The 21,933-nt window shown below is 41.5% G+C and overlaps 1 protein-coding gene across 1 annotated transcript in view; it reads right to left on the bottom strand.

Annotated features, from left to right (window-relative positions):
* The window catches only part of LOC132899520 (guanine nucleotide-binding protein G(q) subunit alpha-like), a 62,915-nt gene extending 58,584 nt beyond the window's left edge, over positions 1-4,331 (bottom strand). The window contains exon 1 of the mRNA XM_060941481.1: positions 3,254-4,331. Coding sequence (XP_060797464.1) covers positions 3,254-3,389 — 136 coding nt within the window. The 5' untranslated portion in view covers positions 3,390-4,331. The remainder of the gene's footprint in view (positions 1-3,253) is intronic.
* Between the last annotated feature and the right edge of the window lie 17,602 nt (positions 4,332-21,933).

Here is a 21,933-nt window from a genome sequence, read left to right as displayed (position 1 = left end):
ATTCTGGAATAATGAGGTTCTAGCTGTTGAAAATAACATGAAATGCAGAGATTCATTGGTATAACGATCTTACTTATCTGCCAAACATTACCAACATTAGAAGCCACTGTCTGGTAATAACTGCTGCACATCCACAGTACATCTGCCCCAGGAATCAGTGAAGCAGAGACATGATTTTCTTTCTCCCATTTTCACCCTCAACTTGCTCTTTCCAATTGCCAGTCAGCTCTACCCCATCATACACAAACTACCAACCTGGGAGCATGAAAGCCAACACATGCCTACTGTGAGATTTTTTCCAAACTGATACTCAAGCTGCAACACACAGCTGAATAACATGTTTAGAGGAAAATGCTTTCTGCCCTCTTCCACATACATGACTAGTCTAACTGTGATTGACAAAGCATGCTGCCTGTCCCACCCAGACAGTATGGGAGCATTCGCCGTGATGTCACGAAATGGTCACATGATGTTTTGGTTGGCAAGAGGCTATTTAAGAGTTCGATCAGAGTTATCGGGTCATTAATTAATTATGGTAGTGTCGTGTTATCGGCTGCAAATGCAGATTTGACAAGAATGATCAAGAGCTTTTACCGTATTGCAAAAAAAAAAAAGCTCACCGAAAGCTTTGGATCGCAGCAATTAACCATGACAAGTGGGAACCTACTGACAACGACCGTGTTTGCTTTCAACACTTTATATCTGGTAAGACATGATTTTATTATTTTGCAGTTTAATATTATATTAGATAATTTCCTCATCAGAAATAATTTGTTGTGCTATGACATTGCTTAGATATCAACCAAAAGATGAATAAAAACACACAAACAGCTGATTTGTATGCAGCACACGAGTACGATTTCCACAAATGCACTCGCAGCAAATTTATGTACTTTTTGCAGTATAAATATTTGACATTAGAAGATTGGTCTAACTTTTCATGATATGTACTTGAAGATAAATAGCATAGCCTGGATTTAAAACACTGCTTGTGCATTCTAAATGTAGAACTTGCTTAAGTTTAGTACTATACATCATTGGTGTGTGCATGTGAAGCAACAACATTAACTTATGTTTCAAAGATTACATTGTACCTATTTAATCTTTATGTCTTTTTAGTATTAGGCACAAAAAGCATGCGCATATAAAATTTATCACCGAGGTCTTGATATTCAAGGCCGAGGTCACGGTATTTCACCATATGGACCGACCTTAACCTGGTAAATATTTTTTTTTCTTTACCAAATTCTAACAGAAAACGAGAGCGCCCGAAAGGGAAAACCGAGCCAAGCTGCCATTTTGAATCCTCATTCATGGCTGTAATGCAAATTGCTTTCTCCTCGGTATACAAGTACACTTCCATGGGAAGAAAAAAAAAAAAAAAAACTACATTTTGCAACCTATGTAGTCCCCTATTTATACAAATAGGAGTCATTCAGGATTCAGCCATGTTTTTGCTCAGCATTAGCAAGTTAAAGGTTTTTAGCTTTCTTCTGAAATGTTTTATTTTATTTCTTCTTCAGGGTAGTAAAACTTGCTTTCACTGTGAAGACAGTCATTATCACTATGCATACTGTAAAATTAATGCTATTCTCCTGAGAAATGCTGGCAAAAATTTATAAGATTTGATAATCTTATAAATAAACCTTATTTAAAAAAAATGTTGACAAAAAAATGCTACCATGTTTGTTGTGAACGAGCGAGTCGCCAGAGGTCCATAACTGGGGTCCGTACCGCAGGATACGGACCGGCTCGCCAGCCAATCAGCGCGCAGGATTTGATGAAAACCGCACCGCGAAAAAAATAAATGAGTATTTCAATAAAACAAGTGAATAATTAACACTTGAATGCATCAAGAGACTTGTAGGCTTTCATTGATTCTTTTGTGTATATTGAAGGCATGTCAATCACATACAGGTAGATATCGCCAAAGGTCAGGTCAGGCCAGGCCAGGCGCTTGGGTCCCATTTGATCGTAACTGCGTGAGGATCAGGCAAAACTCCAGTGCCACTGTTGTACAGAAGCTTTGCTGCATATCTTTGCTTAGCATCAGTTAGCAATGAACTTACATACTACAATAAATCGCTACGAAAACTAGGTGATGACGCAACTTTGTCAGCTATTGTGAATGGTTGTTGACAATTTTATGTGCATTATTACGTCACGCTCTAGTTTGGCGAACGCTCCCATAGCCAATTTCAATCCCTTGGCTCCCGACCAAGCTATGTTGCAGGTCCATGATTTTCTAAAATGTTATTACACTTCTCCAGGTATATACTGTCAACTCAAATCTCAGCACAATATTAATAAAACTGCATGGAAAGATTAGAAAAAAAGACTATAGCTGCAAAATATAGCAAAATTAGTGTAGACATTTACATACATTGTTAAATAAATCCATACTGACCGTCTTTTTTTTTTTCGCCTCTATGTGACTAAACCTACAGAGCCGTCTCTCCCACTCATGATGAACTTAACACATCCGGTGTTATGCATGGGTTTGTACTTCAAATGCATTCCTTTAAACGATCCTTCTCCTGTAGCCATAAAGAATGATTTCAATACGCTCTTTTGTCAAAGGCTATCTGGGAAGGTTAAAAAAAATAAAATCATAAACCAAGTATGAAAAATTCTGAAAGACGTTTTTGCTAAATATAGGGAGACCCTGTACTTTTGCAATACGAATACATGCTTGGCTCATTTTCTCACCAGAACAAAAATCTTACTTCTGGTGCATTCATTCATTATGCTCATTTTTATAAATAAATATGGAAAAAAAAAAAAAGTGGTGAAATGAACCAATACTGAGGCAAATTTACTGTCATAATGGCATTTAGTGTTATTTATACTCTTTCCTAATCTGACACACCTGCTCCAGGTACTGTAGAAGCATCAGGTATGACAAGTGCCAACCTCAAAACACACAGATTTCTTTGAAATATTTTAATATATTTCGTCTCAGCTGGCAATAAGAGCCATTAACAGTAGATCCATTGCTAAACAGCAAACAAAACATTCACCAATCCTTTTCACATTACCTGATAACTAGGACTAGCAAGCTTTAAAAATAAAAAGAACTCCATCATCATCAATCAAAACATGTTTTGTTTACTGCGCCAAAATGTCTCCAAAAGCAAAATGAATGATAGATTAAGGATCTCGTCTGCATGCTAGCAGCAAGGTGCACAGCCATGTTAAGACATTTCAGCACATACAGGTGACAGTTTGCTTGGAAAATAACTCTCTCTCATACCCAGGAGGAGTAGTTTGAGCTCCCTCCTCGCGTCTCGCTTGTCTCGGCGAAGTTGTTTATCGATCTCGGCGTTGATCCTCTTCGACTCCTTGGCCTCCTCACTCAGGCAGCAGGCCATCATTGACTCCAGCGTCATCGCCGCAGTGGGTCACAAAAAGATCCGGGTTTTCTCAAAGAAGCACTGCAGCTAGTAGCAGGTGGTGGTGGTTCCCTTTTCTCAGCGTTTCAATGCAGCAACAAAAACACGACGAGAAATTATGTTAGCTGAGAAAAACCATGCACATCGCGTAGGCCTTTCGATGGATCAATATTATATATAACCAAAAAAAAAAAAAAACACCAAGCAGGATAACCTGCTGACTAACGAGCCAAAAAGGATGAGCTAGAAAAGGATTTAGGCCCTGAATCAGTCAAAAAAAAAAAAAACGATGACACTTGAATCTGGTTTAGTGTGTTAGCATACAAGCTAACGTTAATAGCTAGTGTGTGTGAGAGAGCTCGGAGACCAGCAGCTGTCTAATTAGCACGCCTCGCTACCTGCTAAAGCTAGAAAATCAACTTGTAGCACGGACTCTCGTTCTGATACGCTGACTAGCAGCTCGAGTTGTCCCGGGGACTACGGGACACAGCCGCCTGCCCAGACATCCGTACTGGAGTTCGAACTAGCCTAGCTAACCGCCCCAGTACCGAAACCAAACAACGCACAGAGCGCCTGCAAAACCGTCCATCAGCTAACTGAGCTAAAGCAACACGCTAGCGAGCTAAAGAACTAGCCGACAGAAGGAGAAGCATCCCAGCGCGAGCCGGCCTGAGAGCTCTCTGCGGCTGATTAGCGCGTGCACTAGACTAGTTACCGTTAGCAAACAGTCGGTTTACAGCGCAGCTGAAGCTAACCGCACCTCCGAACACAGCACTGACATTTCAGTTCTTTCGACGACATTCAATACTTTTTTTTTTTTTTAAATGTATGCTTTATGCTAAACCGAAAAGCCACCGGGTTCTTCTAATTAATAAGCGAATTATTTGAAGCTCCTCGCGCACCAGCCCCAAGGCTTTCTGTAGCCTATGAACTGCACATTACCGAGACCGCTGGTGATGATTAGTGATTGACAAACGAGAAAGCCAATCCGGACAAAGAGAGCGTCTGAAGGCGGGCCTCCGGCTGAATAACGCTTGGTGGAGAAAGAGCGAAAGGCCCGAGGGGCGTGGCTCACCGCAGAGCTCGCTCTTTGAGTGGACGGGCAACGCCCCTTAGCTTGGTCAATATTCCACAAAGTGGTAAACATGGGTGGATCCACCAAGAGTGAGTGAGTGTGTGTGTGTGATATTCACATACAAATATTTTATTTTATCATCTCAAAAAGGCAGGGTACACCCTGGACAAGTCGCCAGGTCATCACAGACCTGACACATAGACACACAACCATTCACACTCACATTCACACCTTTAGAGTCACCAGTTAACCTAACCTGCATGTCTTTGGACTGTGGGGGAAACCGGAGCACCCGGAGGAAACCCACGTGGACAACATGCAAACTCCGCACAGAAAGGCCCTCGCCGGCCACGGGGCTCGAACCCGGACCTTCTTGCTGTGAGGCGACAGCGCTAACCACTACACCACCGTGCCGCCACTGTTGTTATTAGTAGTAGTAGTAGAATATGATTTATATTATTGTGACTGCTAATGATTAATGAACAACAACTAATTATCCGTCCATCCATCCATCCATTATCTGTAGCCGCTTATCCAGGGTCACAGGCAAGCTGGAGCCTATCCCAGCTGACTATGGACGAGAGGCGGGGTACGCCCTGGACAAGTCGCCAAGTTATCGCTGGGTTGACACACAACCATTCATGGTCAATTTAGAGCCACCAATCAGCCTAACCTGCATGTCTTTGGACTGTGGGGGAAACCGGAGCACCCAGAGGAAACCCACGCGGACACGGGGAGAACATGCAAACTCAACACAGAAAGGCCCTCGCTGGCCGCTGGGCTCGAACCCAGGAACTTCTTGCTGTGAGGCGACAGTGTTAACCACTACACCACCTTGCCGCCCATTATTATTATTGTTGTTGTTGTTGTGGTGGTGGCTACCGCCTCATATAGAGGCGGTAGCCACTATGTTATCGTAATGTAAGTGTAACAATCACACGCTGCGCATACACGTGTTCCGATTAAAATGGCTGGTGAGTGTATACATTTAAGTTCACCATTCAAAATAAATGGACTAGACTAAAGAAACAGCTTTCAGACATCCATCCATCCTTCTATTATCTGTAGCCGCTTATCCTGTTCTACAGGGTTGCAGGCAAGCTGGAGCCTATCCCAGCTGACTACGGGCGAAAGGCGGGGTACACCCTGGACAAGTCGCCAGGTCATCACAGGGCTGACACATAGACACAGACAACCATTCACACTCACATTCACACCTACGCTCAATTTAGAGTCACCAGTTAACCTAACCTGCATGTCTTTGGACTGTGGGGGAAACCGGAGCACCCGGAGGAAACCCACGCAGACACGGGGAGAACATGCAAACTCCACACAGAAAGGCCCTCGCCGGCCACGGGGCTCGAACCCGGACCTTCTTGCTGTGAGGCGACAGCGCTAACCACTACACCACTGTGCCGCCACTGTTATTATTATTATTATTAGTAGTAGAATATGATTTATATTATTGTGACTGCTAATGATTAACTAACAACAACTAATTATCCATCCATCCATCCATTATCTGTAGCCGCTTATCCAGGGTCACAGGCAAGCTGGAGCCTATCCCAACTGACTATGGGCGAGAGGCGGGTTACACCCTGGACAAGTCGCCAAGTTATCGCAGGGCTGACACACAACCATTCACAGTCAATTTAGAGTCACCAATTAGCCTAACCTGCATGTCTTTGGACTGTGGGGGAAACCGGAGCACCTGGAGGAAACCCACGTAGACACGGGGAGAACATGCAAACTCCACACAGAAAGGCCCTCGCTGGCCGCTGGGCTCGAACCCAGGAACTTCTTGCTGTGAGGCGACAGTGTTAACCACTACACCACCGTGCCGCCCATTATTATTGTTGTTGTTGTTGTTGTTGTGGTGGTGGCTACTGCCTCATATAGAAGCAGTAGCCACTATGTTATCGTACTGTAAGAATGTAAGTGTAACAATCGCACGCTGCACATACACGTGTTCCGATTAAAATGGCTGGTGAGTGTATAAAATTCAGTTCACCATTCAAAATAAATGGACTAGACTAAAGAAACAGCTTTCAGACATCCATCCATCCTTCTATTATCTGTAGCCGCTTATCCTGTTCTACAGGGTTGCAGGCAAGCTGGAGCCTATCCCAGCTGACTACGGGCGAAAGGCGGGGTACACCCTGGACAAGTCGCCAGGTCATCACAGACCTGACACATAGACACAGACAACCATTCACACTCACATTCACACCTATGGTCAATTTAGAGTCACCAATTAACCTAACCTGCATGTCTTTGGACTGTGGGGGAAACCGGAGCACCCGGAGAAAACCCACGCGGACACGGGGAAAACATGCAAACTCCACACAGAAAGGCCCTCGCCGGCCGCTGGGCTCAAACCCGGACCTTCTTGCTGTGAGGCGACAGTGCTAACCACTACACCACCATGCCACCCATTATTATTATTATCTCATCTCATCTCATTATCTCTAGCCGCTTTATCCTTCTACAGGGTCGCAGGCAAGCTGGAGCCTATCCCAGCTGACTACGGGCGAAAGGCGGGGTACACCCTGGACAAGTCGCCAGGTCATCACAGGGCTGACACATAGACACAGACAACCATTCACACTCACATTCACACCTACGGTCAATTTAGAGTCACCAGTTAACCTAACCTTCATGTCTTTGGACTGTGGGGGAAACCAGAGCACCCGGAGGAAACCCACGCAGACACGGGGAGAACATGCAAACTCCGCACAGAAAGACCCTCGCCGGCCACGGGGCTCGAACCCGGACCTTCTTGCTGTGAGGCGACAGCGCTAACCACTACACCACCATGCCACCCATTATTATTATTATTATTATTATTATTGTCATTGTTGTTGTGGCTACTGCCTCATATAGAGGCGGTAGCCACTATGTTATTGTGCTGTAAGAATGTAAGTGTAACAATCGCGCACTGCGCATACATGTGTTCCAATTAAAATGGCCAGTGAGTGTATACAATTCAGTTTATCATTTCAAATAAATGGACTAGACTAAAGAAACAGCTTTGAGAAATGGTTATGCTTATTATCGAGGGAAAGTGCGTTCGTATTTTAAAATATACTCCAGGTTGTCCCCCTTTTCTCGCCTTCTTCGGCCAGTGGTCCCATGTGTGATGTAGATGTGATGCCCTTCCAAGTTGTTACAGAAAGTTGTCGAAAAGATTATTGAGACCACTGAGCTCTAGCACCAGGCCTTTTCCGGGAAATAAGAGTGTCGGTCGTGGCGACAGCGTGTGTATGTCAGCCTCGGTTCAGAGGTTTTAGTTTCAAAGAGGTAAGAGTAGAATAATATAAAGTACAGACACTTGTTATATTTTACTTCTGTGATTTTTAAATTGTTCATTTTTGGATTATTCTTCATTTTTATGGCTACTGCCTCATAGAGTAAATATATATGCTATATTTATTGTATGGACATGGTATCAGAAAACAATTTTATTTATAAGCAGTACCCACATGTACCCATAAGGTGCCTATTTTTATTGCATTGTCGCACAGTACGCAATTGTGGTGACATTAGTGTACTGGAGTTTTCAGCTATCTGTCAAGTCAGGAAAGGACCTCAGACAGACAGCACCTTTCACAATATGTGGGCAGTTCTGAGCAGAACTGACTTTTGTAGGGTCATAATGTCATCCAAAATGTCTACGTATGTTTTTAACATCCTTGGAATTGAACCCAACATGCCAGTAACAACTGGAATGACCATGATCTTTGATTCTGGCAGGTTTTTTGAGATCTTGACTTTCAGTAGTGCATACTTGGTAATCTTATTTGCTTGTTTGGTGACAATCTTATAGTCGCCTGGTATTGCCACATCAATTATCAGGTATTCCTTCTGCTCCTTCTTAAAGACCACCAAGTCAAATTTTCGAGCTTCGATTACATGGAACTCAAAGGATCTTGGGCTTCCCCTCCTCATCCAGCACTTTCTCAGGTGTATGTTGGTACCACTTGTCTTCCGTGGCATAGCCATACTTTCTGCACAAAAGCCAGTGGAGATTCAAGCAGACCTTATCATGCCGACGCTTGTATTTTTTCTGTGCAAGGCACTTGCATGCACTTACTATGTGCATGATATTATTATTATTATTATTATTATTATTATTATTATTGCTGATTTACAAGCTGAATATTGAATACTGAATATTCAGTGAATATATAATGTAATTACTGAAAGCTAATAACTACAATTAAGGTAATTGAAATGTTCAATATTTTTTATTTGATTTCATGTTTAATTAGATATTTCTGAATACTGCAGTTGTTCTCTTAGTGATGTTGAAAACCTGCTTAATCTGGAATATGAATCTGTGTTGTACAGACATATAATTATGTTCAGTCATCTGAGATCATTCCCAAAGGTCACTAATGTTACAGTAATCATACAGTAACCCTTACTACTAATGTGGCTCAAATAATTAGAATGTCATGAAAAAGTTCATTTTTGTTTGTAATTTAATTTAAAAAGTTAAACTTTCATATCCTCTATATTCATTACATGTAAAGTCATATATTTCAAGCCTTTTTTGTTTTAATTTTGGTGGTTATGGCTTATAGCTCATGAAAATCAGAAATCCAGTATTTCAAATTATTAGAATATTTCATTTCGAGTTTGAGTAAAACAGTATAAATACCATGTATCTCTCTGTCTAGTTCAGTACACACAACCACAATCATGGGGAAGACTGCTGACTTGACAGTTGTCCAGAAGATGATCATTGACACCTTCCACAAGGAGGTTAAGGCACAGAAGGTCATTGCTGAAAAGGCTGGCTGGAAAAGGTGCACAAGCAACAGGGATAACAGCAGCCTTGAGAGGATCGTCAAGAAAAGTCGATTCAAGAACTTGGGAGAGCTTCACAAGGAGTGGACTGAGGCTGGTGTCAGTGCATCAAGAGCCACCACACACACAGACGTCTTCAGCAAAGGGGCTACAACTGTTGCATTCTTAATATCAAGCCACTCCTGAACCAGAGACAATGTCAGAAGAGTCTTACCTGGGCTAAGGAGAGAAAGAACTGGACTGCTGCTGAGTGGTCCAAAGTCCGCTTTTCAGATGAAAGTAAATTTTGCATTTCGTTTGGAAATCAAGGTCCTAGAGTCTGGAGGAAGAGTGGAGAGGCACAGAATCCAAGGTGTTTGAAGTCCAGTGTGAAGTTTCCACACGCTGTGATGATTTGGGCTGCCATGTCATCTGCTGGTGTTGGTCCATTGTGTTTTATCAAGTCCAAAGTCAACACAGCTGTCTACCAAGAGATTTTAGAGCACTTCATGTTTCCATCTGCTGACAAGCTTTATGGAGATGCCAATTTCCTTTTCCAGCAGGACTTAGCATCTGTCCACAGTGCCAAAACTACTACCAAATGGTTTGCTGACCATGATATTACTGTGCTCAATTGGCCAGCCAGCTCGCTTGACCTGAACCCCAGAGAGAATCAATGGGATATTGTCAAGAGGAAGATGAGAAACACCTGACCCAAAAACACAGACGAGCTGAATGCTGCTATCAAAGCAACCTGGGCTTCAGTAACACCTCAGCAGTGCCACAGGCTGATCGCGTCCATGCCACTCCACATTGATGCGGTAATTTGTGGTAAAGAAGCCCCAACCAAGTATTGAGTGTATAAATAAACATACTTTTCAGAAGTTGGACATTTCTGTAATGTAAATCATTTTTTGATTGATCTTAGGAAATATTCTAATAATTTGAGATACTGGATTTCTGATTTTCATGAGCTATAAACCATAATCAAAATTAAAACAAAAAAGCTTGAAATATTTTACTTTACATGTCATGAATATAGAATATATGAAAGTTTACCTTTTTGAATTAAATTATGAAAAAAAATGAATTTGTTTACGATATTCTAATTGTTTGAGATGCACTAGTATTTATCAAAAACAATAAGATTTCTCAGTTTCAACATTTGATATATTGCCTTTGTACTATTTTCATTTAAATATAGGGTTTCCATGATTTACAAATCATCACAGTCTGTTTTTATTTACATTTTTCCATAGCATCCCAAGTTTTTTTGGAAACATAACTGTACGGAACAATAGAAATATCTCAGCAATCTCCAGTATGCAAATCTGCACTCCAAACAAACCATTTTATGGAGATTTGTGATCCTTCTGACCAACCCTACATATTCCAGATACTTTATTGTCTGTGAGGGCTTTAAAAAAATCATGGAATTGGCCTGATTTCTTGATCTAATAAATAATCATATTTGGATAATCATATATCCAAAATGGCATGTACACACTTAAAATGATGTGACTTTGGCATAAATGTACTCAAGAACAGAACTTAAAAAAGTGCTTTGATCAGGCAAGGGCAAAGAACCACGTTAACGTTGGTGAGGCTTTTCTCTGGTGGAGAGACCTCAGACAATTGAAAGGCGTGAAGATGGATGTGGAGGTTGCTCTGTTTCTGCTTGACAGGTGGGAAACACTAGTTTTGCTATGTTTTCGAGAACCAATAGGTCGGTATTTTTTTGTCCCATTTGCTAATGTTTGTGATAGCTAATCCCAACTGGTTAGCTAGCAAGCAGGTTCCTGTGCCACATTTGTGTGTCAGAGAATGTTAAATTATTTGCCATGGATGTTCAGCTTACTTTCTAGCTGTCAGTGCTGTTGTTGTGATGTTAGCTATAGTAGCGGGAGAGTTGTGAGCATCGCTGTCTGGAGCTAGTTTTCTGGCTGTGGGAAAGCATCCCATCTTCCCTGCATTGTAGCAGCAACTATACCAACAGTGTGCTAACGCACGACCTAGCTAACGTTAGCTACACTACTTGCTGTACAATTGTTCGCACTGTATCATGATGGGCTGGTACACGCTAAACCAAAACCATATTGGTCAGTTTTAAGAAGAAGGAGAAGCAGCCTTTATTTGTCACACATACACAAACTTAAGCGCACAGTGAAATTCCTCCTCTGTATTTAACCCATCTGAAGCAGTGAACACAGAAGTGAGCAATGAGCACACACATATATACCCAGAGTAGTGGGCAGCTACGCTACAGCACCCGGAGAGCAAATGTTTTGCTGACTATGATATTACTGTGCTTGATTGCCCAGCCAGCTCACCTGACCTGAACCCCAGAGACAATCGATGGGATATTGTCTAGAGGAAGATGAGAAACACCCAACCCAAAAACACAGACGAGCTGAATGCCGCTATCAAAGCAACCTGGGCTTCAGTAACACCACAGCAGTGTCACAGGCTGATCGCTTCCATGCCACACTGCACTGATGCAGTAATTCATGGTAAAGGAGCCCCAACCGGGTACTGAGTGTATAAATGAACATAATTTTCAGAAGTTGAACATTTCTCTATTGTAAATCCTTTTTTTATTGATCTTAGGAAATATTCTAATAATTTGAGATACTGGATTGATTTTCATGAGCTATAAGCCATAATCAACAAAGTTAAAACAGAAAAAGGCTTGAAATATTTCCCTTTACATATAGAATATACAACCCCGATTCCAAAAAAGTTGGGACAAAGTACAAATTGTAAATAAAAATGGAATGCAATAATTTACAAATCTCAAAAACTGATATTATATTCACAATAGAACATAGACAACATATCAAATGTCGAAAGTGAGACATTTTGAAATTTCATGCCAAATATTGGCTCATTTGAAATTTCATGACAGCAACACATCTCAAAAAAGTTGGGACAGGGGCAATAAGAGGCTGGAAAAGTTAAAGGTACAAAAAAGGAACAGCTGGAGGACCAAATTGCAACTCATTAGGTCAATTGGCAATAGGTCATTAACATGACTGGGTATAAAAAGAGCATCTTGGAGTGGCAGCGGCTCTCAGAAGTAAAGATGGGAAGACGATCACCAATCCCCCTAATTCTGCGCCGACAAATAGTGGAGCAATATCAGAAAGGAGTTCGACAGTGTAAAATTGCAAAGAGTTTGAACATATCATCATCTACAGTGCATAATATTATCAAAAGATTCAGAGAATCTGGAAGAATCTCTGTGCGTAAGGGTCAAGGCCGGAAAACCATACTGGGTGCCCGTGATCTTCGGGCCCTTAGACGGCACTGCATCACATACAGGCATGCTTCTGTATTGGAAATCACAAAATGGGCTCAGGAATATTTCCAGAGAACATTATCTGTGAACACAATTCACCGTGCCATCCGCCGTTGCCAGCTAAAACTCTATAGTTCAAAGAAGAAGCCGTATCTAAACATGATCCAGAAGCGCAGACGTCTTCTCTGGGCCAAGGCTCATTTAAAATGGACTGTGGCAAAGTGGAAAACTGTTCTGTGGTCAGACGAATCAAAATTTTAAAGTTCTTTATGGAAATCAGGGACGCCGTGTCATTCGGACTAAAGAGGAGAAGGAGGACCCAAGTTGTTATCAGCGCTCAGTTCAGAAGCCTGCATCTCTGATGGCATGGGGTTGCATTAGTACGTGTGGCATGGGCAGCTTACACATCTGGAAAGACACCATCAATGCTGAAAGGTATATCCAGGTTCTAGAGCAACATATGCTCCCATCCAGACGACGTCTCTTTCAGGGAAGACCTTGCATTTTCCAACATGACAATGCCAAACCACATACTGCATCAATTACAGCATCATGGCTGCGTAGAAGAAGGGTCCGGGTACTGAACTGGCCAGCCTGCAGTCCAGATCTTTCACCCATAGAAAACATTTGGCGCATCATAAAACGGAAGATACGACAAAAAAGACCTAAGACAGTTGAGCAACTAGAATCCTACATTAGACAAGAATGGGTTAACATTCCTATCCCTAAACTTGAGCAACTTGTCTCCTCAGTCCCCAGGCGTTTACAGACTGTTGTAAAGAGAAAAGGGGATGTCTCACAGTGGTAAACATGGCCTTGTCCCAACTTTTTTGAGATGTATTGTTGTCATGAAATTTAAAATCACCTAATTTTTCTCTTTAAATGATACATTTTCTTAGTTTAAACATTTGATATGTCATCTATGTTCTATTCTGAATAAAATATGGAATTTTGAAACTTCCATATCATTGCATTCCGTTTTTATTTACAATTTGGACTTTGTCCCAACTTTTTTGGAATCGGGGTTGTATGAAAGTTTAGATTTTTGAATTAAATTATGAAAAAAATGAACTTTTTCACAATATTAATTTTTTGAGATGCATTAGTATATGTTCACTGAAGTTTCTCCCTCACACGCATGCACGCACACACACACACACACACACACACACACACACACACACACACAAAGAGAGAGATACCTCAGTCAGCTTACTCACCTTTTTTTCCCCATTATAATAGGTCTACTTATTCTATGTAGTGTTAGACATCTCATTATTCCAGCATTTATCAAAATCCCCAGTGTGAGATTCACTCTTGCAGCTCTATTAGTGTCCAGCTGGACTTAAACTAGCATCCACAATGTTCATGTAACACTGGAGATTTTGCTGAGCCACAATAGGCATGATAAACCGGTTTTGTCTGTGGGGACAAAAGTCTGACATCCGAAAGGTTGGCAGGAAAAGGAGTGCCAAATACCAGTCAATGTATTTACAAAAGACACCAATGTATCGCTATAGTGACTATATCCACACAATTAATGTGCATGTCCAATAAGTGGAAGTTGTCTTCCAGTGATTCTACTCAAATGAAACTATGCAATGTTATCAAAATGAATGTGCTTATAAAACAGTTACAATAAATCAATGTTTCTACACAAACCCTCGACTGGCATAAACAATGATAGATACAGCAAGAGCCGTAATACCAGTCATTTTTAATACAAAATCCTCACAGGCACTGCAGTTAAAAATGTTATACTCTATCCATTGACACAACGTCAGCTGTTCACTGACAAATGGTCTCCATTATATTGTTGCCAAGACAGAGAATTTCCAGTTTTAAACCATGTTCCTTCTCTGTTATATTGTCTGTTCTAATACACACAGACCACTGTTATCACACTACACTGGCACCTTGGCAACCCAGATAACAAACAGAAAATGTGAATGAGCAACCGGTGTTTGGGAATTCCAGAAATAATGTCTTTAGTGAAATAACCGCAGTGCACAAATGAGAATAACACAAATAATACAATGTCAAAATCAAATAATGTTAAGCCACCATGTCATAATTTTAAGCTTTATAAAATGTTACGAAAATAATTACATGGATCCAGTAAAATATTCTGTAATTATTCCTACAGCTAATTACAGGCACTAAAAAAAAAGTACAAGTGGTGTTGGCGTATCTTTCAACAGTGAAAAATTGGAAGCTCTCGAGTAAATCGTTACAGGTTCTTGAAGGCCTTACATATCTTGTCCTTTATTGTTTCAGCTTTATTTATCTGACAGCATACCATTCAGTAATTACACTAAAACTATTAGCAAAAGGTATGTCTAAAGAGTGAGAAATGTGAACATGGGCCCATCAACAGATCCTGAGAATTTAAGGAGTTAAACCAGCCTACTTGTTGTGATTAATCACAACTAGGTCTCGTCAGTATCCTATTTTGACATACAATACATGGCAAAATGCCCAGTGCTGAGTTACGACTGTTCAGTTCAACATTGGGGCTTTATTGTGTACACACATCAGCACAGTTGACTGATTATAAAGAACATATTTATAATCATAAAAATTGTAAACCTCATTTTAAGTAGCTGCAGCATGACGTAAGCATTCTAGTCTAGCTTTGCATTTTTTTAGATATTAAATTTTTTAATGCTTTAAAGTGAGATGATAGAATAAACCTGACAACATTTTTTTGGCTATGTCCCAAATGGCTTACCATGCTAAGTAAAATAACTGTAAAAATAGCATGCCTGTCATAAACTAATTTTAATTACTGACCCAGGTACCTTTATTGGTGAACATGGAAGCTGGAGAGTCTGTTCTCATGGAAAATCCCAAAACATTAGAACAGATGAGAGTGATGTGGTTGGAGTTTGTTCAAATTCATACAAAGTTGTACAAATACTAACCTCACCCATAACCCTAACTTTACGCTTTGTAACTTCTTATGAATTATGTTGCTGTTGCTTCTAGTCTATATCACCAGAGATTTGAAGCCATCAAGACTCACTTGTGGATATGTTCTGGGAGATTTGGGTTCATTGCCATCATTACAAGGCCACATGTAAACCAAAAAAGTTGCAGACACTGGACTATCGATCATTTGCTATAGAGTTCAAAATCAGTCAGCGTTTATAGGCTAGGTCAGGGGTTTTCAAAGTGTGGGAGAGTCAGCCCCCCCCCAGAGAGCAAATAAACAACAGCGCCCCCCCCCCCCCCCCCCCCCTTACAATTGTTGTTGTTGCTATACTTAATGTTCCATTCGTGTTTTAAAAAAATGGTTGTTGTACACATTTTTATTTTTTTCTTTTACACATTTTAAACATCTGTGCTTTTTGAAATTTTTTTTACACATTTTAAACATCTGTGCTTTTTAAAAACCTCTTTTTTTTTTACACATTTTAAACATCTGTGCTTTTTAAAAACCTCTTTTTTACACATTTTAAACATCTGTGCTTTTTAAAAACCTCTTTTTTTACACATTTTAAACATCTGTGCTTTTTTAAAACCTCTTTTTTACATAAACATCTGTGCTTTTTCAAAACATCTTTTTTTACACATTTTAAACATCTGTGCTTTTTGAAAAATCTTTTTTTACACATTTTAAACATCTGTGCTTTTTAAAAACCTCTTTTTTACACATTTTAAACATCTGTGCTTTTTTAAAACCTCTTTTTTACATTAACATCTGTGCTTTTTCAAAACATCTTTTTTTACACATTTTAAACATCTGTGCTTTTTTAAAACATCTTTTTTTTTTACACATTTTAAACATCTGTGCTTTAAAAAAAAAAAAAACATCTTGTTTTACACATTTTAAACATCTCATAGCATCATTAGCTAGTACCTCTTGGCAGACAACACACTGTGGCAGTGGAGCATCTTCAGATCCAGTCCATGAAAATACAAACTTTAAATAATCGTGGTCAGACTTCCTTCTTTTTTTGCTTGGCCCAGACTCTGTCTCCTCACTCACTGTAGCTTTAGGTACTAAAAATCGATCCATTTTGTCTCTGGCAAAGGCTAGCTGAAGTTCGCTAAATGTCCGCAATAGTAACTTATTCTGGTTTATTTTTCCTCATGTTGCGCCCCCCCTGAAGAATTCTGGCGCCCCCTAGGGGAGGCACGCCCCACACTTTGAAAAGCCCTGGGCTAGGTCTTAAGCTGCATGCGCTGTACTACAATTGTACAAAAATTGTACAAAAAAATAACAGAGGTTAATGTTACGGTTTGGGTTACCATTTGTGCCTTTTCTTACAGGTTCATTCGTGTGAAATCAAACTAAACCCAAACACATTCCCCTTGCTCATTGAAACGCATATGACTTTGTCACAGAATCAGATTTCATGGAATCAGAAATGCCAAAAATGTAGCCAACACTAGATATGGCTGGTTGCATCTGGGCTATTTTTGGCACAGATCCCAAATGCTGTAAAACCCTTAAATGTATCTGCTTACTCATAGCCCATTTTGTATCAATCTGCATGTTGGTACAGCTGCCTCACAGGTCCAGGGTCTGCGGTTCGATCCAGAGCTTGAGTTACTGTCTGTGTGGAGTTGCATATGTTCTCTACATGTTCACGTGGGTTTCCGCTGGATTCTGTGGTTTTCTCCCACCTCCAAAAATATGACGGTAGGTGGACTTGTGGGTCTAAATTGTCCCTTGGTGTGAATGTAAGGGAGGTGCCTTGCATGGGACTCTAGGTCCCATTCGCACCTACCCCTTTTGGACCTTCCTTTTTTGTTTTTTTTTCTCCTATGGTTTTGTTTGATTTGTGTATTTTGTAAATTTGTAGTTTTGCTGTTTGACGGCAAATAAAGCTGTTAAAAAATGTGTGCGCACGCATTGTGCCCTACAATAGACTGAAATCCCATCTAGAGTCTATTTCCACCTCATGCAGTGTTCTCCCCAGGATTAAAATAAAGCCCTAACTTTTGCGTAGCCTGTAGGGTGGAGAGTACAAGAGGGGGGGTTTCCTCCCTCTCGTTGGGGATGAGGGGGGTCTAGGGTGCCTCCCTTGGAAAAGAAAAAAAAAAGAAAAAGGGAGCCCATTTGGTGACATCTTGTGACTTTTAGGAGCATTTTATGGTGGTACTGACACTGTCACTTTTTACTGTTAACATGGTTGCAAAGGTTGCTACAACAAGTGGAGGTCTGTGATGCTGTGATTTGCAGCATGGGGTTCATATGAGCAATAAATAAAGTCATTATCTGACAACAATGTCTCATCTCATCTCATTATCTCTAGCCGCTTTATCCTGTTCTACAGGGTCGCAGGCAAGCTAGAGCCTATCCCAGCTGACTACGGGCGAGAGGCAGGGTACACCCTGGACAAGTCGCCAGGTCATCACAGGGCTGACACATAGACACAGACAACCATTCACACTCACATTCACACCTACGGTCAATTTAGAGTCACCAGTTAACCTAACCTGCATGTCTTTGGACTGTGGGGGAAACCGGAGCACCCGGAGGAAACCCACGCGGACACGGGGAGAACATGCAAACTCCACACAGAAAGGCCCTCGCCGGCCACGGGGCTCGAACCCAGACCTTCTTGCTGTGAGGCGACAGCGCTAACCACTACACCACCGTGCCGCCCTGACAACAATGTATTATATAATAATGCTGTTTTATTACCTGAACCACTGCCAGAACACCGCTAACCAAAAGTTTAAATGAGTTCTGTTGCAGTTATAAAAAAAATAATAATACCCCCTGCAGACTGCATTTACTGCACAAATGCCCCTACTTCATACTTCAAACACTAATGCCGCTTTTCCACTACCAACGCGGCTGAGCCGTGCCGTGCTGAGTTGGGCTGAGTCGAGCTGAGTGGGGCTGTTGGAGTTGCATTTCGACTACAACCGCGCTGAACCGTGCTGGCTGGAAGTGGGTGGACACATTGGGTGGAGTTAGCGAAAGTGGGTGGACGTCACGTGATGTCGTTAGGCGGCGCAAACAGTGACATCAGTGAGCTTTTAAGCGGTAGTCTCACAACCCGGAGAGTAAACAATAAACATGGAGGACATGGAGTCGTTAGTGTTGCTGGTCTTGGTGCTGTGGCTTGTTGTCACCGACAACGCCAACAGATACTGGCAAGAGCGTATAGATGAGGCGAGGCGCATAAGGCTTCTGAAATTCTCGTAATTCGTAATTATTCTTCTTCCGGGTTTACGGTGTTTACAGATCCCAGCGTGCTCGCGGGGCGTGTGTGGGCATGTGAGGACACTCCTCCTCACCAATCAGTGCACAGGGGAGTGTCTGCTCACGCCCCCAGCCTCACTCGGCTCGGTTTGGCTCGCTTCAGCCCCACTCCAAAACCGTGCGAGTTTTGGGGGCTGAGCAGGGCTGAAGCGAGCTGAGTCGTGCTGTTCTTAGATAGTCGAAACGCGAGCTGTGTCGGGCTGAAGTGAGCTGAAAAAGGGTAGTGGAAAAGGGCCATAAAAGCAACTAAGCATAAACAATAGAGCAGTAATACTGCTGCTAGTACATGTAATTAATGTATTAATTAATAATGTAATTATTGTACTATCCACTATTAGATAAAATTAAAATAAAATCTTACAATATTGTTTGAAAGTCTAGTGCAAGATATTGTTTTGTTTTTTGTTACAAAAAAATCATCAAGGCCCATCCCTTCGCGAGCAAAGATGAACACAGTGCCTTGCAGCACTTCTGTCTTCACAAAACTTTTTGGAGTCGTTGACACATTGTGATGTGCCACGAAAAATCACAGAGTGCCATGCAGTATGTTTTTTTTGCAAGGACCTCCAAGTCAGTGCAATTGACACGAAATTAACGTAGGTCATGCTTGATTACGTCTTTGAAGCAAAGTCATCAGCGGCCAACAGGACGAGGAGCATCTGGCAGCTCACTGTAGAGGACATCTTTGGGCAATTGGCCGTCCTCCATATGGACAGTATGACCAATCCATCGTAAGCAGTGTGTGCGGATGATTGAATAAAGATCCGTACTTCCAGTCTCCTCCAGGACATAATTCTATCGCACCACAAGTAGCCTAAGAGGGATCTGAGGCAGCGGAAATGGAACGTATTAAGGTGGTGTTCTTGCCTTCTATACGTGACCCGAGATTCACAGCCATAGAGAAGAGTACTCAGCATGCAGGCCTCGTAGACTCAAATCTTCAGCTTGGTAGAGTTGTCCCACACACGGGCACAGAGGGGTCCAAAGGTAGTGGATGCTTTTCCCAGGCGTGTGTCCAGTTCTGCATCGAGTGAGTTCATTGTTGTCATAATGGAGCCCACATAACAGAATTTCTCTATGCTAGCAAGGACTGATCCATTAATGGTAATTGATGGTGGTTCAGAGGCTTGTTGGCCAAAGACAGCAGTCTTGCCCAGGCTGATTTTCAGGCCAAATTCAGTGTAGACAGATGCAAACGCATCACACAACGCTTGTAGCTCTGGCTGGGAGTGAGCCATCAAAGCAACATCATCTGCATAGAGCAGTTCGCTAATCATAACTCTTCTGATTTTGGTCTTAGCCCGGAGCCGTGAGAGATTGAAAAGTTTTCCAAAGCTCCTTGAGTAATGCCTGAAGCCTCTGGAAAGGCACGACACAGAAGAGCAGAGAAGAAAATGCTAAACAGGACCGGAGTGAGTACACAGCCCTGTTTTATGCCATAGTGAATCAGAAACTCTTCCGACCGTGAGCTGTCGAACTGGACAGTGGCCTGCATGTTGTCGTGAAACTGGATGATGATGGACAGTAACGTATAGTGGCATGCAAAAGTTTGAGCACCCTTACTGAAAATGTCTGTTACTGTGAATAGTTAAGTGAGCAGAAGATGAACTGATCACCAAAAGGCATAAAGGTAAAGACGACACATTTCAGCGTTTTTTGCCAGATTTGTGTATTAATTTTGTTTTGTATAATTGGAGAGTGAAAAAAGAAAAGGAACACCATGCGAAAGTTTGGGCACCCCAATACATTTGAGTTCTCAGGTAACTTTTACCAAGGTTCCAGACTTTAATTAGCTTATTGAGCTGTGGCTTGTTCAAATTCTTCATTAGGAAAGGGCAGATGATGCAGATTTCAAAGCTGTATAAATTCTCTGACTCCTCAAACTTGTCCCTAAAATCAACAGCCATGGGCTCCTCTAAGCAACTCCCAAGCATTCTGAATAATAAAATAACTGATGCTCACAAAGCAGGAGAAGGCTACAAGAACATAGCAAAGTGTTTTCAGGTAGCTGTTTCCTCAGATTGCAATGTTATTAAGAAATGGCAGTTAACAGAAACAGTGGAGATCAAGATGAGGTCTGGAAGATCAAGAAAACTTTCTGAAAGAACTGCTCGTTGGATTGCTAGAAAGGCAAATAAAACCCCCTGTTTGACTGCAAAAGACCTTCAGAAAGATTTAGCAGACCCTGGAGTGGTGGTGCACTGTTCTACTATGCAGCGACACCTGAACAAATATGACCTTCACGGAAAAGTCATCAGAAGAAAACTGTTCCTGCGTCCTAGCCACAAAATTCAGCGTCTGAAGTTTGCAAATGAACATCTAAATAAGCCTGATGCATATTGGAAACAAGTCCTGTGGACTGATGAAATCAAAATAGAACTTTTTGGCCACAATGTGCAAAGGTATGTTTGGAGAAAAAAGGGTGCCAAATTCCAGGAAAAGAACACCTCTCCAACTCTGAAGCATGGGTGTGGATCGATCATGCTTTGGGGTTGTGTTGCAGCCAGTAGCATAGGGCACATTTTATTGGTCGAGGGAAGCATGGATTCGAATAAATACCAGCAAATTCTGGAAGCAAACATCACACCATCTGTAAAAAAGTTGAAGTTAAAAAGAGGATGGGTCCTACAATAAGACAATGATCCAAAACACACCTCAAAATCTACAATGGAACACCTCAAGAGGCACAAGCTGAAGGTTTTGCCCTGACCCTCACAGTCCCCTGACCTAAACATCATTGAAAATCTGTGGATAGATCTCAAAAGAGCAGTGCATGCAAGACAGCCCAAGAAACTTGTAGAACTGGAAGCCTTTTGCAAGGACGAATGTGTGAAAATCCCCCAGGTAAGAACTGAAAGATTATTAGCTGGCTACAAAAGTGTTTACAAGCTGTAATACTTGACAAAGGGGGTGTTACTAGGTACTAACCATGCAGGGTGCTCAAACTTTTGCTTCGGGACCTTTTCCTTTTTTGTCATTTTGAAAATGTAAAAGACAAAAATAAAAAAAATTGTTTTTGCTTAAAATATAAAGGGAATGAGTCATCTTTAACTTTATGCCTTTTGGAGATCATTTCATCTTCAACTTGCTTAACTGTTCACAGTAACAGCAATTTTGACCAGGGGTGCCCAAACTTTTGCATACCACTGTATCT

Source organism: Neoarius graeffei, chromosome 15, assembly GCF_027579695.1.
Source record: "Neoarius graeffei isolate fNeoGra1 chromosome 15, fNeoGra1.pri, whole genome shotgun sequence".
Classification (NCBI taxonomy): Eukaryota; Metazoa; Chordata; class Actinopteri; order Siluriformes; family Ariidae; genus Neoarius; species Neoarius graeffei.
The sequence above is the reverse complement of the archived record's forward strand: the minus strand, read 5'-3'. Positions and strand labels throughout refer to the sequence as shown.